This window comes from Patagioenas fasciata, chromosome 4 (genome assembly GCF_037038585.1).
Source record: "Patagioenas fasciata isolate bPatFas1 chromosome 4, bPatFas1.hap1, whole genome shotgun sequence".
In the NCBI taxonomy this organism is placed as follows: domain Eukaryota; kingdom Metazoa; phylum Chordata; class Aves; order Columbiformes; family Columbidae; genus Patagioenas; species Patagioenas fasciata.
In genome coordinates, this window is record NC_092523.1 from 6,759,322 (window position 1) to 6,780,359 (window position 21,038).

General features: G+C 45.1%; 2 protein-coding genes and 1 long non-coding RNA gene across 3 annotated transcripts in view; 2 read left to right on the plus strand and 1 right to left on the minus strand.

Moving 5' to 3' along the window:
- The window catches only part of REEP1 (receptor accessory protein 1), a 499,521-nt gene that overhangs the window by 285,968 nt on the left and 192,515 nt on the right, over positions 1-21,038 (plus strand). The window lies entirely within an intron of this gene.
- On the minus strand, positions 543-3,250 carry LOC136100831 (uncharacterized). The gene is made up of 3 exons (XR_010651263.2): positions 3,067-3,250; positions 1,747-1,836; positions 543-849 (listed from the first exon to the last, which is right to left on the minus strand). It is a non-coding gene; the product is annotated as an uncharacterized lncRNA (long non-coding RNA).
- CD8A (CD8 subunit alpha) lies at positions 8,922-16,333 on the plus strand. The gene is made up of 6 exons (XM_065836748.2): positions 8,922-8,982; positions 9,510-9,878; positions 10,445-10,519; positions 11,244-11,360; positions 12,922-12,952; positions 15,508-16,333. Exons 1-6 carry the CDS (start codon positions 8,937-8,939, stop codon positions 15,560-15,562), a joined length of 693 nt encoding a protein of 230 aa, XP_065692820.1. The 5' UTR covers positions 8,922-8,936; the 3' UTR covers positions 15,563-16,333.

Sequence of the window (21,038 nt, forward strand, 5' to 3'; positions counted from 1 at the left end):
CCTGATGGGCAATTGTTTCTGTGCATCTCTGCTGAAGTCATGGGGGTCCAGATCAATGGAGGGACAGATACGGATAATGGTGTCACCCATAGTGCTGTCACCCATCATGGTGTCACCTGTAGCAGTGTCACCCCTGCCGCAGTCTCCTGGCAAATGAGAGTCCCTAATTTATTCCTTGTTTCCTTCCAAGGACGGACCAACCTCCTCCCACTGTCACCTTCCTCCCCACAGCAAGGAACATCCATACCCAGAAGGGAAAATAATGGGATTTTTTTATATAACCCCAAGCACTTAATCAGTGGTTAATAAATGATGTCACCTTAAACAACAAAACGAGACACCACTAAAAATTGAACAGGTACAAAAGGCCTTTGAATAGGACAAGGGGGTTTATGCAGACCTGTGGCTTTAAGTGCAAAGCGTTATCTGTGTTGTGCCCATCCCAAGAAACTGTCGAAGAGACCAGAAATAACATGTTGCAATAATCTATTATTACTGTTATTATTTTATTATTTCATATTCTTTTATATTATTTTGTATTCTCCATTTATATTCTGTATTCCATGTAGAATATATTCTGTATTAGAAAAAAGACTGCAGTTGTTCTTTCAATAAACAGTGCATGCATGTCTTGAAAGCATTAGAATATTCAAGGAACAGAGAGCAGAGCAGAAATACACGTATTTCAGTATCACGGTAAATAGTCTTAATGCTTTTGTAAAACTTCTCTAAATGGACTTCTAAAAATTTGGCAGTCCTTCCAGAACATCTCAGTTGCTGATCTCCTACGGCAGTGCCCAGTTTTTCCTTATTCTTTTAACCTGCCCAGTCGTTGTTTATGTGGGGGACCTGTGATTTTGTAATACAAACAAGTAAATATAAACCGTGTGCAGCTGAAAACATTTAATTGAAAACAGGCTAGTGACACGAGATCGGGAGTTATATCTGATTTTAAAGCTCCTAAATACATAAATAATAAATACTTTTTCAGAGTGATAAACACAGATGAGTCAAGCACACTAATGGGGAAAGGACAAGTAACGTATCTATTAAATTATTAAACTTGGAATGTGTGCAAAGGGAGAGACAGATATCCAGGGGTGTTGTTTAAATTCCTTCCAATTTATCCTTGGCCAGAACGGCTTCGTGCACGGTAGCTGCTTATTAAATATCTCCTTCTGGCAGGAAGAATAGATTCACAGCAGGACTTCCAGGCATCCAGAGCAGACTTGTTAAATCAACATTTCTGCATGCCTTTTTCTGCCACTGTATAAAACCAGATATGTCCCAGAAACTGCAAAGAAATCCCAGTTTTCAGTTGCGGCTCCTGAATGCCATTGGTGCACAGACAGCCCTACACACACCCCCCAATCAGGGACACGGGCAAGTCTCTTCCCGTCTTTCAGAAGCCTTCAATATAGAAATACTGCATCACATAGCAGTTATTTATATTGACAATTTTTTAACTATGCATTATTATATCTAGTTATACTAGAATTTATATATTACAGTTAGATGCATTATTTTATAATATATTCAATATAGTTATAACTTACCTATGACATACTGCATTTAAATATATTACATATAGCCAAATTATAGATACTATTTTTATGTATTATGTTATATATAACATATATATAGCTACATGTGTGTTATTATATGCATATTGACAGTTATACGGATTGACAGTTATATGGATTGACAGATATCTATAGAAAAAATCATTGGGGAACAAAAAGATACCTTCAGGTGTCCTCAGTACTTCTTGCCTGTATGTTCCTGGACTTCATCATATTTCATTCAATAAACCAGAAATAGTAATATATTACATTCCTGGTTTATATAAAGCAGAAAAGGTTTATTTAATATTATTATAATTTTTATTTAGCATTATTCCTGGCCATTAATTAAATATTATTTGCTGAAATAACAAATATTTGCGTGTATCAGTATATCTATATTGCATGCACTCAGGGTGAGGTCTACAGCTTCTGTGGAATTATATACAAATATTTGTTATTGCAACACCCGGTTAACTGGAACACGTGTCAGACCAAGTTAAATATATGTCAGTATAAGGGATGTATTTTGCTTCTCTACCGCCTTGTTATGGGAAAGATTCCTTTGAGTTAATACATCAGTGATTCTTACACATGAAATAAAGCTCTCCCCAGGCTTTACATATTTGCAAAAGAGAAGGAGGTTTAATATTCCTCCCATGGCCATGTGTTTTATCTGTTAAAGTTAGATTTTACAGTGAGCCTTTGAGGTATCCAAGTGTTTGAAGGGGGGGCTGCATCGCACTTTTAATTAGGGGAATATCGTTATCACTATTTGCACGCTCTGATCTAGTTAATAACTTAAAAACAGATGTGAAACGCTCCATAAAAAATCCCAAGGATGACATCAGCAAAGAACTTCATCTCTGCCAGGTACAACATATCTATGTGCTGTTGCAAGGAGGACCTCACACCACCAACTTGTTTAGCTCATTTAACATAAAAAACCCCAAAACTCTAACAGGAGTCACTCATGGAAAGGAACTGGTGGTCAAAATGAAAAGGGAACCTGCTCAAATGGCAAAGGCCTCTCCATCCTCTCCAAAAAGATCCTTGGAGGGGTTGGGAGCCCTAACACAGCAAGGCTGACACAGGTGCCCATGAGATGATCTCCTTGGCTTTTTTGGGATCAGGCAATGATTAAGGACTAAATTTTGTCTTGCCCAAAGTGCTCTGAGTCTCTGCATCATGCAGCAGAACATCCGACTGCAGAAATGGTGGGAGAAGTCTTGCAAAGCCGAGTTTTTCAGACGCCTGAGCTGTTCTTGGTGTGAATTTTTGGGTTGTCCTATGCAGGGACAGGAGTTGGACTCGATGATCCTTGTGGGTCCCTTCCAACTCAGCATATTTTATGATTCTATGCTGGAGAACACCAAAAAATGCCCGATTTCGCCATGCAGAGCATGGGGAGCAACAGATGCCTCCACAGCCACCAGCACCCTGCCTGTTGCAGTCAGCCCATGTCCCACCCCACACCCTGAGAGCACGATGGAGCAAACCTTACCCAGTCATGTCGTTTTTTTCTGCTCTTCTCCTCTGGTTGTGGTTAAAACATCCAGCCAGGAGGGTGGGCAACAACATACAGGGTGCAACCAAGTTCCCTCCCTGCGAGGCTGGGCAGGGAGGAGGGCTGTGGCTTAGCAGACATCTCTGTCCCCAGAGCTATGCCTGTGATCTCGCCCACCATGTTTCCTGTTGCTCCCTCCCAGCACAGAGAGCTGGGGCTGCGGGTCGTGCAGGCGGCGTGAGATGCAGCACAACACCCAGGTGTCGGGCAGCTGCCTCCAGAGACAGGTGGGGCATCCTCAGAGGAGCTGTGTCCATGCTGCTCTTCCACATTGCACCACAACCTATGGCAGAAACCACAGCTGAGTCCCACCATATGATCAGAGGGATGGAACATGAGGACAGGTTGAGAGTTGGGTTGTTCAGCCTGGAGAAGAGAAGCTCTGGGGAGACCTTATTGTGGCCTTTCAGTGCTTAAAAGGAGCCTGTAAGAAAAGATGGGGACAGACTTTTCAGCAGGGCCTGTTGTGATAGGACAAGGGGTGATGGTTTTAAACTAAAGGAAGGGAGATTCAGGCTGGACATGGGGAAGAAATTTTTTAAACTGAGGGTGATGAAACACTGGCCCAGGTTGGCCAGAGAGGTGGTGGATGCCCCATCTCTGGAGACATCGCAGACCAGGCTGGGTGGGGCTCTGAGCAACCTGAGCTGGTGAAGATGTCCCTGCTCATGGCAGGGGTGGCACTGGATGAGCTTTGAAGGTCCCTTCAACCCAAACCATTCTGTATTTCTATGATTCTGTGATATCTGGTGTCTCTTCATTTACCACCATGGGAGGAGATGCTGGTGGCCCTGCAGCCGGCTCTCAGGCAGGGTCACAGGCAGAACTGCTGATGTTTCTCATCAAAGCTCAAGGTACAATCAGTGTCTGGCACAAGTGCAAGGTAAAATCACTGGCTGATGTCACAGGGAGAAATGCTTGGCTGTGCTTACACCCAGCTACAAGGCTTCAAAATATTATGTATTATGTGTTAACATCAACACCCAATGCAAATTTCTAGCTGGGATATTTCCTATCAGTCTCTTCAAAAACATTGAGACAAAATATTCCTGTGGGCTGGAATTGTATATTCCTGCCCTGAGCAATGAGCTACAAATGACGATGGTGTTATTCAGCTATGTATGTCTCAAGTCATCTCGATGCAAGAGGAAACAAGTCAGAGCAGAGGTGGAACGGCCATTACTGAAATAAATTACTTTCCTCAGGTCATTTCATTTTAATCTGACTTATCCATCGCTACCACAGCCAGGGTAATTTTGATATAGTATAGAAACATGGGTCACATCCTGCTGCACAGAGACTGAGCTGCTGCACCCAAGGAGATGCCAGGAGAAGGTAGCTGCCACCACACAAATTCCACTTGTCCCCAAACCTGGGTCTCTCCTCACCTTCCCAAAGCTGGGACACAAGCTGAGCTAGCTGGCCAGGGCCAAACATCTTTCCTGGTCATTATCCCTCTTCCAAGAGGTATCCAAGGTGCCCTGAACTGTAAAATAGAGACACAGCAAGACCCTGTTCTGGGAAAGTCCTCCTGCACTGCACGGTGGGCCTAGAACCCCCCTGAGGTGTCTCCACCAGGCTCTCCTGCACAAGGTCTTGAGGGAAGAAACACAGAATGGTTTGGGTTGGAAGTGACCTCTGGAGATCCCCCAGTGCAGCTCACCTGACAAAACAGGTTCACCTGTAGGTGAAGGTCTATGTGCACCAAGGAAGGAGGCCAGACATGACAAGACTCTGCATTGATGGAGACAGAAGTCAGGTTCCAGGGTATGACACCCTAGAAGGGAGCTGAGCTAGGAGGACAACTGCCACATGGTGCAATGGACCCAACAGGAGTTTGATGGCGGGAGTTGGAAGTGAGAGATAATGAGCCTAGCTGACCAATTAAAGATGGTTGGAACTGCTCTCCAGACAATAAATTATACACTGGAGCTATACAGATTATTTTCTTTTTCCTAATGAAACCCACATTCAGTGCTATAAAATATGAAGTTTTCTCTAGTGCTGGACTGAATTTCTGTGGTGTAATATTTAGGAGGCTGGACTTGCAAAAAAAACCCAACTTGTCTACTGCCAATTCCAGCTGTCACTGGTCCCCAAAAGAAGCCATCACGGATTGCTGATTTACCAAATGTCTGCACAAAGCAGCTCTGCAGCATCCAGAGACCAGGTGTGGGAAGTGTGTGGGAAGAAAACCCTCAACATATCCAGATTTTCTGTTATCAGGCTCTCCACCAAGGTATCAACAAGCATGGAGATTATGGAGATATTTCAATCCAGATATCAGGTTGAATGTCCACGTCATGGAGAGATGAGAGCACAGCAGTGTTTGTGGTTTGCATACTGTATTTTAAGGCATGTGATGTTTACACCAAGAGTACCCAGCAGAGAGTGGCCAGCGAATTGGAAACATGAAGCTACAATGGAAAGATAGCAGATAATGTGTGTGTATCTGGTGCGTGACAGTTGCACTTGACATTCTCCAAACCCCTTTGGTGCTGCAGCTTTGCAAAGAAAAGAGGGGCAGCAAGTTGTTTGCAAACCACAGTTTCATTTCACACCGGAAAAGTTGTATGCTATGGTCTCGGCATTTATTTTTTTTTCGCTCTGTTTGAAAGAAAAGTTTGTGATTTGTGACTAAATTTTGAAATCTTCATTAAAACTTTCCATTCCTCCTCATGAAAGAGATCCCTCAAAGGTTAACAACAGGAAGAATCAGCAACGCTGAAGTGAACACAGTCCAGTGTCTGTCCATGAGTTACCACTGACTGATCACCTGCAGCATCTGCTCATCTTCAGCAACTTTGCACCGTTGCTTGGCAATCACAGAACCACAGAATGTCCTGAGTTGGAAGGGACCCACAGGGATCATCGAGTCCAACTCCTGTCCCTGCATGTGACAACCCCACAGTTCACACCGTGTGTCTGAGGACGTTGTGCAGTCTCTTCTTGAACACTGTCAGGCTTGGGGCTGTGACACCTCCCTGGGGAGCCTGTTCCAGTGTCCAGCACCCTCTGGGTGAAGAACCTTTTCCTCATGTCCAACCTAAACCTCCTCTGGAACATCTTTCTGCCATTCCCTCGGATCCTAATGGGAAATGGGAAGCCCTGAAGTCCTGTGAGGAGACACCATGGGCAACTAAAACAATGGACCCAATAGACCATGGGCAACAAAAACAATGGACCAAGCAGACCATGGTCATTTTGCAGCTTGCTTTGTGTCTACCAACCATCACAGGGTAACTACAGTGTCCTCTGACGTGTTCCTGCTGTCAGTCATGCAATATCGCAAGACATCCATGTGATGTCTGATACTACTGATACTAAGAGGTTGAAGAGTTTCTTACCACTATGCAAAAGTTAATGAGATCATTCATTCCACAAAATGACTGAGAGATCAATCATATCCAAAACTCAGTACCTCCTCCAGCTCTTGCCTTGCCTTAAAAGGATATCTTCATTAGCAGCTTATTGCAGACAACAGAAAGCAGTAGTTCCCCCTGAAGCCATCTCCTGTGACTTCCCAACGTTGCCCATGCCTGGCACAAGGAAACAGCCTCAGAAGAGACAAGGGCTGGTGGTCTCTTTCATGTAGTGGTGAGTCACAAAGTGCTTTAGCAAATAAAATTATGAAGAGGAACAGGAGACCTCTGGATGGTGATACAGGGTCTGAACGTGACACAGGAAATGGTGGCCTCGCGTGGAAACCAGCTCAATCTGCAAGTCATGAGAACCAAGAGAAAGGACACCTCTACATCCAGGACAGGAACCTCTGGGCTCCAGGTTGGCACCCAGGACTGATTCATGATAAAATTTACTGCTATGCAGAGACAAGAGAGAAGTAAGATATTCCTATTAAGAAAGTCAGTGGCCTTCCTGGATGGTCCTTTAATTATATAGGTTCTCCCAGCACCTCCACCACCACATCCCTGAGGACACCCACCACGTGCTGTAGATAAACAACCACGCTCTATGTTAGAGGGAGAACCAAGTCCTGACAAACTTTGGTGCCCCCATCCTCATTTGCCAGAACATTCATTTCCATTCAAACCATGATGAACAACCGAAATCAGGAATTTTCCTAATTTGGTCTCAGGGGGGTTGTGCTTCTGAAAATGCTTTTGAAATTTCATTTTCTGACACTGAGTTGTGATAGTGATGGCAGTGGGGGGTCACTCACACAACAATCTGATGGATGGCATGGACCACATCTCATCAGCATCTCAGAAAACATGACACTCAACTTTAGCCATCTACAAGGCAGACCCATGGCTTCAGTTCCTTGCCTACGTTCCTCCATCAACCTGTGAAGACAGGTGCTTCCCCAGAGCAGATCCCATTAAAAAGGGAGGATGAATTCCATGCAGGATAAGGAGAATGAACTGCCCATTGAAACCAGAAGGAGCCTGCACAAGCAGCATCGCTTGGTGTCTCATCTGGAGACGACCGGAGAACCTTGGAACAACCTCAAGTTCACATTTGCTTGGTGGGATTTTGAGATCCAGATTCTCATAATGTTTAATTAACAAAACCTATCTTCTCTTTATTTTGCCAAAATCTGCTCTATTTCAAGTAGACATCACAAGTGTCATAGCATCGTGAAAGTACAAATTTCACACATCCCAGCATCTTTCCCTCCCTCACCAACATGCTTTGATGTCCAATTAAATAAATGCCATTCCTAAACCATTTTCCATAACCCATCTCTAAGTCGCTGTCACAATCACAACAGCATCAGGGTCAGCAACACCTGGTTCCTGACGTGTCCCTTCTTTGCAAAGGAGCAATAGAAAAACAAACTAACTAACTAACAAAAAAAGCAGAAAAATAATCATCAGGAAAGCCAGCAAGTGCCAAGTGAAGAAGTAAATAATACAGCAGCCCCCCCGCCTCGCAGGCTGGTGAAGCTGTTGCTGTGGTGTGTGCAAAGCTGCAGGAAGCATCACCCATACCATGTGCAAGTGGTCACCTGGAGGCAGCGGCAAGAGCCCTTTCTGTTGAAGTACACAAGGGTTTTCTTGGCAGGGCGGAAGCCTCTGTGGTGAGAGAAGAAAACCACATGGTGTTACACAAAACAGCAAACAAAAAACCCGCCATGCCCCTGGGGTACGGGGCTTTCTCAGTGGGTTTCAGATCACAGACCACCTGTCTTGCACAGTGCAGCTTTTGCAGAGCAATTGCAAGGAAGAACTGGGTGGAGAACAATAGAACACCTGAAGAACTCAGCTGCGTGTCAGCAGTGCGTGTGTTCAGAGATAACAAATACATGTGGATAGATGACATGAAATACCCTGTCTTGCTTGCTGGGTAATAAAATACAGCTGGCTCTGCCATCTGTATGAGGCTCCTTGAGTGCACGCAAGTGGGGGCAGCAGAATCCCTGCCAAAAGCACAACTTGGAGCCTGAAACCAGAGTGCGAGGCTTGTCCATGATCTTGAGGGTCTCTTCCAACCAAACTGATTCTATGATTCTGCAGAGATGGTGCTGCTGTGAAGCCCTGGACGGCTGGAGATACCAGGCTGTGGTGGCTGAGCATCATCCCTCTGGATCTCCAGAGAAGTCAATGAGGCAAAATCCTTGAGGCACCGTTAACCAAAATGATAAATGAGCCCAAATTCTGGATTAGAAGTTAATTTCTTCAGAAATACTTTTTTCCCCTTCATTTTGCTGCAGATGCCGAACACCATCTCAAGAGGGTCCTGATGACATCACATCCTCCCCAAAGAGCAACGCAGCCTCCCAAGTCAAGAGAGAAAGATCATCTCTGCTCCACCGCACCGTCCCCAAGGACAGTCACCCCCAGAAGATGGACGGGTCCCCTGCACTGCTCCTTCTGCTCGCCCTGAGGCTCTGTGAGTATGGACACAGGGTTGGGAATGACCTTCACCAGGAGGGGCAAGTGAAACCTTCCACTGGATCCAAGAAATTGGGATAAATGATTAAAGGAAAAATAAAAAGCAAATGAAAGAGGTTAACTTTGGTTTTGCTCAGTAATTGTAGAGGGAAAGGTGGCATCACCTCTGCCAGTGTAGGGGTGGCTGCAGCATCATATGCATTGGGAACTGGGTCAGAGAAGTGGTTCTGGAGGAAAGGAGGAGGGGGAAAGAAGCAGTCAATGTTTTTAGGGAGTCACTTCAGATAAGCTGGGAAGGGGGAACGTCCCTGAGAAGGCAGCTGAAAGGTTTTTCTGAAGGGCAGCACCCACCTTTAAAGCCCAGGTGGCTGATGGGTGAGCACGCATGATCCCATCAAGGACTCCAACAAAACTTCAAGTCATTCGGACAGCACGGTCACCCCTTTGCATTCCACCTTGTGCCCCATGGTCAGGGAACAAGGTTTGCCCAGAGAGGCAGTTCCCACAAGGATTTCTCTCCCGCAGGCTGCCTCGGGATGCAGGTCCAGGGGTACAGGATGACGGTCAAGTTTCGTGACAGCAGCATCAGACACCCCCGGCTGGGACAGCGGCTGGAGCTGGAGTGTCAGACGGCCAAGGAGGACAGTGGTGTGTTCTGGGTCCGTATGGACAGAGCGAGGACTCTTCACTTCATCGTCTACATTTCATCACTGGGCCGGATCACCTTCGAGGGGAACCAGAAGACCTCCACCCGCTTTGAAGTGGCCAAGGACAGAAGTTTCTACTGGCTGGTTGTGAAGTCGTTCGAACTGCAGGACGAGGGGAACTATTTCTGCCTGATGTACAGCAACCAAGTGCTGTACTTCAGCCCCAGCAAGCCTGCCTTCCTCCCAGGTCAGCTACACCTCCACCCAACCTCGCTTAGCTCTGCCAAAATGCCCACCACCCCTTGCCCGTGCCTTTTTTAATGTCACCTCTCCTTCAAACCCCCGTTTTCCTGCTCACTTGCCCAAGGCTTCTTGTGACCAATGCCCCCGTCTTGCCTGCTCCTTCTTCTCATGGTATCATCCCTACCCAAAGGTAAAGATGAACAGGCAGACCCAGCATCACCTCCCCATCCCCACTTCTCCATCCCATTTGTAATTCTTGAAGGGGTGAGACTAAAGCAAAGTCCACCACCACCCCCTCCTTCCTCACCCCACACATGTCCCTAAAGTCCTACCAGCCTCAGGGCACTCGCGCCTGCTGAGGGTGGTGGCAGAAAGCAAGAAATAAGGAGCCTGCAGCTCCTCATTGGGTCTTGGGAGACCCTCCTTGGGGGATTCACCATCCAAAATGGGGTTTATGAAATTCCCCTGGAGCTGAGCCTTGTGCAGCCATGAGAGACAAAAGAGGTGGTAGAAAGCTGTTTTATTATATATAATTTTTTATACTTTTAAATTATATCTCCCCACTTATAGTCACCACTACACCAGCACCCACCACCCAGGGTAGCGCCACCAAAGAGGAACCCAGCCCGACGACCCCAGATCCAGGTAACTTGGCTGCAGGGAGGCTTCGGGGAGGCATTTTGGGGTGAGGGGAGAGGGAAAATCCTTAGAGCTCTACCAGAGCTGGATAACTGGGTACATGCAGCTGAAAGGGTTGAACTCTCTATAGCTCTCTATATAACTCTCATCACTCTCTAGAACTACCTGAAGGGCAGTTCTAGCCAGGTGGGGATTGGTCTCTTCTCCCAGGCAGTCAGCAATAGGACAAGGGGGCATGGGCTTAAACTCTGCCAGGGGAAATTTAGGCTGGATATTAGAAAGCAATTCTGTGCAGAGAGAGTGGTCAGCATTGGAATGGCTGCCCAGGGAGGTGCTGGACTCACCGGCCCTGGAGGTTTTTAAACTGAGATTGGCCATGGCACTTAGTGCCATGATCTGGTCAATGGACTGGAGTTGGATCAAGGGTTGGACTGGATGATCTCTGAGGTCTTTTCCAACCCAGTCGATTCTGTGGTTCTGTGATTCTGTAACTCCAGCATTTCATCCCACAAAGGAAAAGCTAAGTATGACATAAAAAGCATGAGCACGTCTCATGCCTGGGCACACCAGGGATGTGAAAAACTTTTGGCTACGTGTTCTCCCTCAGGGGAACCTTCTGCTTCACCACCAGCCCCATTGGATGCCAGGCAGGTCCCTTGGCTCCACCAGAACTGGTCATAACACCACCCATGAGCACCTGGTGGACCTTTCCTCTTCTGTAACCCTGCAGACACCAGCAAGAAGAAAGAGCCGGATTTCTTCTGTGACATCTTCATCTGGGTTCCCTTGGCAGGCGCCTGTGCCCTGCTCCTGCTCGCCCTGGCCGTCACCGTCATGCTGTGTCAACGTAAGGCTCACCCGTAACCCCCCCAGATGTTCCTCTGCCCTGTCCTACATCTTCCTTTACACCAGCAGCAGATAAGCAGGACACAGTCAATACGAGATAAGGACATTGTTAAATCAATGTCTGCATTTTCCCCATCAGTAGGTTTAGGCTGAGAAATAATTATCAGCTTCAAATCATAGAATCATAGAATCATTTAGGTTGGAAAAGGAATTTAAGGAAGGAAAACAGATTATGAATGTAGAAAACTTACTCTATTGAACTGTATTGGCTCTGTCATTCAGTATTATCAGAGAGTAGAACTACCAGAACCTGAAACACTTCGACAAAATAAGGTAAACGTGCTCCAGCACAGGGTTTGCAAATACAAATGCTGAGGCTCCCATTAGCAGCTCAAGCTGTAACCAAATGAGCAACTTAATTACACAGGTTCAGCGGCTGCTATGGTTAAAGCAGTAATGCAAAACCTCTGGGTAAGCACAAGTCCTTTGGTGAAATTTCATGTTTGAAATGTCTTCAAATTACCCTGAGCAAGCAGTGAGTGCAAATGTATTTAAATCAATTTAATGCTCACTGAAATCAGTTTAACCTTCCTTTGGGGTGTTCCCTGATACCCCCAGAAGTTACACCGATGTCATTAAACCAGCTCAGCTCGTTTGCCCGGAACACCGAAATGTTTTGCTGCTGAATGAAGCCAACTAAACCCTCACTGATGGCACAGCCTGGAGCTGATGTGACATGAATTTACCAGCTGACCCACTTTAAAAAAAGTACAATTTTTCAGCATCCCTCAGCCCTGACAAATCCTTCTCGCCACGGTCTGCAGCGATAGGAATACACGAAAAAACACTGACGAGCCACAGTCAGAAAATCATTCTTCTCGAGCGAAATAGCTGATGAGAGCCCAAAGTTGGTCCAAATTCCCTCTGAATTCACCAGGATTCCCCCACGTGCATCAGGACTCCTCAGGGACCTGCAACATCATTAACCTACAAACACCACCGGTGATTTATTTCTGTCTTTTTATGCTGTTGTGAATTACCACTGAAAAGCCATAAGCTGCAATTAATTTCTGCAGCAGGCAGCCCGAGCCCTCAAGGACAGGGCTTTTTTAACCTCATGCTAAAATTAATGGCTGCATATTATATTTTGCCAAATACATCCCAAAGTAATGACATAGGTGCTGAATCGGGGAAGAGTATCGTTCAACTCGGTTGCGCGCTGTGTGGCATCGTTGCCGCTTGACTGCTGTAGAATTAATTGCTGCGTATGCAACATGCCAAAGTCACTGGAGACACAAATAAATCACTGTCAGGGTAACTACTACCAAGTAACTACTGTTACTCATGCTAAGATTTAATTTATGAAAACAATGGAGCGCTGGGAGGATGGGAGCTGCGGTACCGCTCGCTTCTTGGCTTTCCTCTAAAATGAGCTTGGTTTATCTTGGTTAGTCTTACAGACAGGCAGCTGAGAGGGAATGCCGCCCTGCTTTGCTGCAGCGCTTTTGTACTGAGCTGTGACTTGCTACCTTTGAACTGAGACGTTTTCTTGCTTCTTTTAGGAACCAGGAGGCGAAGATGCAGATGTAAAAGGTAAGTGACAGGTGTTGATATTGTTCTCTTAAAGTGGGCAGCATGTCGCCTTCAAGTGGTGCAGCAGGCAGGTGCCAAAAAACAACCGAAAAATGCTTTATCCGATACACAGCGGAGGGGACTGTGTAATGAATTGAGGGCGAGAGAGTTAAGATTCTCTTCTCTTGCGTTTACTTTGTTTAAGTAGTTAAAGTCACTGAGCACTGACACTGCAGTAGGCACTAAACAGAAAGACAGGAGGTGTTTGTGGCAGCCTAAAAGCCCTGTGCATCCCCTGATGCCCGTAATTACCACCACATTTGAGCGCTCCCAATGCACTGCTCCAACCTGAGCCCTTCCCCTCCCCAGAACGTTAATCTGATTTCATTGCTGGACCTCCAGGTTGCGCCCATGCAAGTTATTGCATCCCGAATCCCCCTCTGCACAGTTTTGGACCATCACCCCCACAGCTTGATGCCTCTACTTGCCCAACAGGACTAAGTAATTGTAGCAGAGGAGCTGACGCAGCCTTAGATGACTTTCCTGAGAAACAACAATGCATATATATACAGCTATAGAAATAACCTATTTTATACAGCAGATAGGAATCCTTTATTTTTTTAATGCCTCCCCAACCCATGCATCATCCTGAGTCACCAGGAAAGACTCTATTGGAGTAAGAATTGCGATTTGCCAGTTTAGAATGAGAAACCCTTTTGCCAGCACATCACGCACATTTTGCTTCTGCAAATGAACCTCTCTGCGGACGGTTTCTTCGCCTCTGCAGAAAAGCGCTTGGCAGTTCTGCAAACCTCGTGCTCCGAGTGCACCCCAGGGCTTGCGGCTTCAGCACCAAAATCCCCGCTCCTGCTGGGCCAGGACTGGAAAGACCTGGGCTGCAAGAAAGTCTGGAACAGAATTGTCACATCTCCAGAGCTTTACTCTTTGCAAATCAAGCATCTTTATTTAAAAGGAGATTGTATTCCTTGTTATACATCTGTGGGTTTCATAGTAAAAAAGTTAATAGTTTTTTTAGTTGCTCAGATTAATGCAATGACACAGAAAGAACCTCCCCTTACATTGAACAGATCCCTATAATTATTTTTTAAAGGAAAAATGTGTCAGAATTCATTGCCTGAATAATGATGGTGTTTAGGGGCCTGAGCGGCAATGGCTTCTGGCCTGGGGGTGCAACCTGCCCACAGACATATCAGAATACGGCTGCACTCGCAGACCTGCAGGTTCATTGACCTGTCTGAAAAAGGGAAGAGCCTGTCATTTTTTATGATGGATATTTATTACACCAAATGGTCTCCTGGCCCTCGTCTGGCTTTCCAAGGGCTAAATGATAACAAAGAGCTCTCCTTGCAGCCTTGTTCTGGAGGATGCTTGCATTCTTCGCTTATCTCAATCCCTGTTGCCAGCCCTGTGCAAAGATGTTGTGTCCCTAAGGGATTAAAAAAAAGAGAACAAAAAAACCCCCAAAAATAAACGCACCGCAGAGACCTTCAGTTTTGCAGCGCCTCAGGAAATCATCTTATTATGGACAGTTTTCCTTCAGCAGCATTAACATGACAGAGTCCTGGTTTAAGCAACCATAGCATATTTAAACTTCTATATAGAGAGGAAACTCCTGCTGCTCTGAGCAGTTCCCACTCCCTGAAATGAAGCTCTTTGGAAGTTAATAGCACAATTCTCTCAATTAAAGAGCACGTCAGGGTCTGGCCTGGGATCCCGGCTGGCAGCTGTAGGATTCATTTTTCCACTGCAAATTAATCTTCAGTGAAAACAGGTGCCAAATCTCCAGCTCATTAAATCAGCATAAAACTATCAGTTGCTGGAGACCAGTAATATCTGTCACTTTGGGAACACGCTGGGTGTCTAGAAAACCTCTTTTTAAACTCCTCTGCAGGAAACTGCTCTGCAACAAGAAAAAGTCCTTATGAATTGCTAACAGCTTCCCCAACTCCAAAAATGCCCTGAGATCTTCATTTCTGAACGCAGAGAAGGACTTGATGAGAGGACAGGAGTGCGCAGAAGTCAGAGGCAAATTTTTAAAAGCCCCCCCCTTTTTTTTTTAATTACTATAACAAATCATTAGCAGTGTATCTTAAAGTCCTGCTGCTGGCTGTCACTAGTGGAAGGCTGGCAGACCCTTCACCTCTGCTGGGAGGACAGGCTGAGAGAGTTGGGGTATTCAGCCTGGAGAAGAGAAGCTCCAGGGAGACCTTATTGTGGCCTTTCAGGGGCAAATAAGAAAGATGGGGACAGACATTTTAGCAGGGCCTGTTGTGACAAGGGGTGATGGTTTTAAACCAAAAAAGGGGAGATTCAGGCCAGACATGAGGAAGAAATTTTCTATAATGAGGGTGGTGAGACACTGGCCCAGGTTGCCCAGAGAGGTGGTGGATGAACCATCCCTGGAGACATCCCAGGCCAGGCTGGATGGGGCTCTGAGCAACCTGATCTGGTGAAGATGTCCCTGCTCATGGCAGGGGTGGCACTGGATGAGCTTTGAACGTCCCTTACAACCCAAACTATCCTTTAATTCTGTGAAAACCTTTTCTTCCCTCCAGACCTGTGAACGGGAAGCCCAATGTGAAACCCAGCGTTCCCAGGCGACACGTATGAGCATCTGTGGCTTCTGGATCATCTCCTGGGAGCTGTCACCGTGTAGTAAGCCCATCACCTCCGTTATCTATAACACGACTGTTTCTCACACCCTCTGCCCTGACAAATTTGAAAAGACAAGACGGAGGAGACACACAGACAACAAACTGCATGTTAAATCACAACTCCTTCTAAAACCTGAGGGTTTCAAATTAATTCCCAAGGCCAAATGCCATCTCTGTTCCCAGTGATGGAGCTCTGCGGTTCTGCTCAGACCTGATGCCGACGTGTCAGTGATGAGCTGATGAGAAAGAAGGATATTAGACAGCCCTCTGACCAAGGGTGTGCAATAATTCTTTCTAAAATGCAGCAAAAATTGCAATTTGCTGCAAAACTACTTTGAAATAAACACCCTCACGTAACCCACCCTGTCTGAGGTGCCACGTATCTCCCAGGAGCTTTACTGCTTTATTTAACACAAGGCTGCACTGGGAAGGTTGATAGAAAGTAAAGAGCCTGATGTTTTAGTTCTTCACAGTCCTGGGGGCTACAGTTCACTGTTCCCTCTTGCTGTCCCTGTCCTGCTGCTCACCCACTTCCACCCACTGCTGCAGTTGTGCCTGAGCGAGGAAGGTGGGATTTGTCACTTGCTTTGGTTAAGCAGCACTTTGAGCAGCAACCTGGGACACGCTGATTGACTACAGTGAGTTCTGTTTTTCACAGCTCTGTATTTGACGTAAATGTTCCCTTACTGCACTTGCAAATCAAGAACTGAATAAAGAAAAATTAATAAAAGCATGTTTCTAGTCAGACTGGGTGACATTTATTTCTTTTTTCAGAAGAGCTAAAATCCTTTGAGAAGATAATAAATGAAGGTTTGAGAAAGTCCTGGGTAAGGGAAAAAAGGCAGTGATTTATGTACCAGCCAGAGCTTTAAGATGCCAAAATTCAGTTTTACAGTTTAGCACAGCCTAAAACTCTAAAAGTATTTCCCAGGGACTTGCAATAGGGGCCCTGTAACACTCCCCCATCCCGGGGGTGCTGTGAAGCTGGATGAGATAAAGACACTGATGTGCTCAGGTATCTGTGCCAATGGGCTGATAAAAACCTGGGAAAATAAAGAATGAAAGAAACTCTTTGCTGGGCTCCTCCTCTGCAAACGAGCTGGGAAAGAGAGAGATTCAGAGAATAACAAAGTTCTTCTAAACTTAGGTTAATAAACAAAAATTAGGGAATTGTGTCTGAACAATAGCTGGCAAATGGTGACAACTACGTGTATCTACACACACTATAAGGAAAAATTTAACAGCAAAGCATTAGCACTGAAATATCTATGAATTCACAGACACTAAAACGCACCAAGACGCATCCAACCTATGAAGAGCAGCCCAGCGCTCAGCTGGGGAGACATGAGGGTCCCACCAGACTCTGCCCCATTGCCCCCAGCACCAACCTGCAGCTGCATTTCACAGCCACACGAAGCAAATCTGCTCACCAACCCATCTCTGGGCAGACTTCAGCTTTAGCTCTGTCTTAATAAGTTATGGTTACCTAAACCAGTCTGATCTCGGCCTATGGGCAGGTCTGACCATGCAGGTGAAAAGCTCATCCCTTTTCTCTCCTACAAGCATCAGTTATGTTTTTATTGTTATTATTAGTTTGTCCCAGAGTCTCCTGTTGACTCAGCTGCAGGTAGACCTCTTGACAACCAACTACCACCTTTCCTCAAGCATCTCAACAACTTTTTGCAGGGAAAACACTTCCACAAGCTGCAGGATGCAGAAAATGTTTTCCAAGAGTTCATTGAGTCCCAAAGCACAGATTTTTACACTGCAGGAATAAAACTTGCTTCTGGTAGGCAAAAATATGTTGATTGTAACGGCTCCTATTTTGATTAATAAAGATGTGTATGAGCCTAGGTAAAACAATATAAAACTCACAGTCCAAAACCACAATTACTTTTGCACCAACCTATTGCAAAGCCTTAAAGACTTTCTGCAAAACCTTTGCACCCCCACTAAGATGCTGCTAGAAGGTAAAAACTAAACCACATCTTTTGCAGCAAAATCTTGATAACCAGATGCAAATATCAGTGCAGCAGTGAGATGGGAAGGAGCTGAGAGCAATTCCAGCCCAGCTGAAGGAATAACACAGCACCAAGATGGAAGGCACGGAGCTGCCTCCAGCAAACCAAGCACTGGGGCCCAAGGCAAAGGCTGGAGCTGCTATGGGTTAATACGAAGCAAACAAGAGTCTGAGATACTGGATGATTTTCAAAGAGAAGCAGAAGGAATAGATTTGTTCAGAGGTTGAGGGTTATCTAATAGGAGTTGGTCAAAATTAATAGTGGAGAAGCTTGGCGCTGATGGGCTAAAGACAAAGCTGGGAGTTAACAGTAGAAAGAACTGATTTACAGTTTAAGCCCAACTTTAATAAAGGGCACAAGGTGGTCATGGAAAGCCCTGGGAAGCTAAGGGAGGCAACACAGAGCATCCAGAATTTGTTGCATCTGTTAGACACCTGCTTCTCCCTCCTGAAGTACTTTGCTTTGAAATATTTTAGTGCTAGAGTCAGCTTATGGTTGGACTCGATGATCCTTAGAGTCTCTTGCAACTGAAATGATTCTATGATTTTCTGATAAAGGATTTCGATGAGTTAAAAAAGCTCCAGATAAATACAATGGCCAAGATGACCCCAGAAAAGCCAGTTACTGTCCGGTTAAATTCAGTCTGTCTGTCCAAGCCTGTTTGACGGATGACCCGTCACAGCAAAGGCACTTAAGCTCAGTCCAGCCTCCTCAGACTAACGCTGAGCTGCACGTTAGGCAAGCGTTCGGAAGCCACCCCACAGAAAACAAACCCTTGCTGCTGTTTCTGCAGCATCTAAGATAGAAAAGCACAATAAGGTGAGGAAGGAATTACAGAAATCTCTGAGAGAACAGTAAGTAGTGAAACATGAACCCCCGTAATGAGGTTTCTTCCTTCTGATTCATCCAAAATCAAATTTATCTGACACGCAGGGTCAGCATGACCTCTCTGTCACTGGATTCTCATCCTGAGCTGTGCTGGATGAATTGAATATGTATGATTGTTGTTGGGGAAGACCTATCACATCTGCTTGTGCTCCACGTTCCTGGAAACCTCTTGTGTAATTTAGAAATCCTGGAAAATATGGGAATTTACTCTTGGTTCTGAAGAGAAAAAAAACTGTCAGACAATAGCTGGGTTTGTATATTTAGCTCCCCCCACGCCAATGCAAATGATGCTTAAGACTTGAACTGTGGTGCTATTTGCATCTTCGCCCTCTCTTTGTTTCTTTATCCAAAGGAAAAGCCAGGCTTAGCAAGAATGAAGAAACAAACAGCAGTGTCACTAAGTCTGAAAATAAACAGGAGGCAGAGGAGATGCAGGAGAAGAGGGGATCCCCATGTCAAAGGCTGAATTCAGGAACACTTTGCTGACTCCAGCCTAGGCCACTGACTCTGTCAAGATAACCCACTAGAATGTAAATCACTCTTCCTTTATATATATGAAGGTTCAAATTTAATTCAGAATAGTAATATAACACCACATCACAGCTTTACTCACTACAGATCATTGGTGCCACTTGTTTTTCCCTTGTTCTCAAAGTGCCTTTCCCTACACTGCAGGCTCCTGTTCACAAAAGTGCAAGAGCTGGGATGAATTAAGGAGGGTGCATTTTTCCCCCTTTAAAGACAAATCAACCCCTGCAGTGGTAAGCACAGAAAGGACAATGGCATCTTGCAGTCGGCAAACAAACCTTGAAAGCAAAGTCTAACCCAAACTTAGCATGTTAAACCCGGTGAGCTGGTCTGAGTGGTCACAAATAACTTCAACCTTAAATTCTAGAAGCAACCGTCCTGTAAAGTGTTAAGAAGAAAGAATGATAGCAACAGGATGGAGACAGGTGTAAATTATCAGGGATCAGAAGCTCTGACTCATGGCTTGTAACACACAACCTTCACTGCAGCTCCACACACGTTAATTAACCTGATTTACAGAAACCAGCCCAGTAGTTCAGTAGAGAGACACAGATTTTCAGCAGGGAAGATTGGTTGTTCAGCCACATCTCCTCACAATGTGCTCAAGTCACTGCAGGAGAAGACTTGACCTAATTCAAAAATACTCCACAGAGCAGCTGATCATCCTGAGTACTAACGGAGGGTGAGGACACGAGCTTTGTGTTAATGACAGTCATAGTATTAATACTACAAAACAATCAACACCTTTTGAAATCAAAAAGGCTACGGACTATTTGCATTTCCTACTACCTGTTATTAAGGTGTGACTACGTTCGATACCACAACTAGAAACCTCGCAAGAACATATCACAACCAATTTCCTATTTTAGACATTTACTAAAACTCAAACTCTATTGATGGATTTAACGTAATATGTCTATTAACAGACATAAACACTACTAATGAGCCACAGCTATGGAAGTCATATTGACAACCAGGCATTCTTTTTGGAGCACCTATAAGCTAAACCTTTTATATAAGCATGGTCAAAAACCTCTTAGCATGAGGCTCCTCCACCAGCTGGTGCATTTGTTGCTGCCGAGCTGCTGTTCTGACACATTTTGCAAAGGGGGGAAGCACCAGCTGCAAACCCAGTGTGGGATGAACTGACACAGTGATCCTGATACAGATATAAACCTTATTTATGCAGAACTCTCATTAAAAGGCACAAATGGAGTAGTTAAAGGCTTCACAACCTGGCCCAAAAGTGCATAAACACAGACTTCAGATACCACCGTAGCTTTAAAATCCAATACTTTCTTACTATGGATACTCCCAAACGCTGTTAAGAGAAATAAGTATGTGTATCAGGTGCTAACTATATTTTAAATATGAACGCCCCAGTGTATTATTCACTTTTCCCCGTGCCAAGCGCTTTCTCTGGTTACCAGAAGAATATCGGGCAGTAGTAGGAGACAACTCACAAACTGGAGAGCTCGAAGGAGCAAAACACAGACGGGTTTCACAAACGCACAGCGCTGCGCATCAAACTGCGAGCAGCATCTGTTGGTGGAGCTTCGCAACTGCAAGGGATTATTTTCAAGTAAAAAAAATGCAGACAGACAGGCAAAAATAATTGCAATTACATGCTGAAAACAGCTGAGTTTTTGAATTAGCTAGGGATCTATAATATACACTATTTAAAAGGGAAAACAGAACCATGCTATGTTAAAAACATTCTCATATCTAAGTTGAATTTGTAGCCTCTTGCCACTTAATAACTTCATCATTTTTGTACCCTAAGCAATTGCATTAGAGGCACCATCAACATGGTGTTCACATCAACGCCAAAATACCAGCAGTGCAACAGAGAAAGAGATGCAGCACTTACACATCAGGGTGTTTTTCTGGACTTTTGTTATTATCGGTGTTATTTTGTTAGGCTTGGTTTTGGTTTTTTTGTTTAAATACTTGATATGCCATGTCATAACCCCAAAGCATTAGGTAATTTCGCTC

Excerpts from the sequence above, each read along its gene's own strand:
- CD8A (XM_065836748.2), top strand. The coding sequence starts at position 8,937 with ATGGACGGGTCCCCTGCACTGCTCCTTCTGCTCGCCCTGAGGCTCT. Across the intron at positions 9,879-10,444 it reads CAAGCCTGCCTTCCTCCCAG|TCACCACTACACCAGCACCC; the intron begins GTCAGCTACACC and ends CCCCACTTATAG. Across the intron at positions 11,361-12,921 it reads CACCGTCATGCTGTGTCAAC|GAACCAGGAGGCGAAGATGC; the intron begins GTAAGGCTCACC and ends TGCTTCTTTTAG.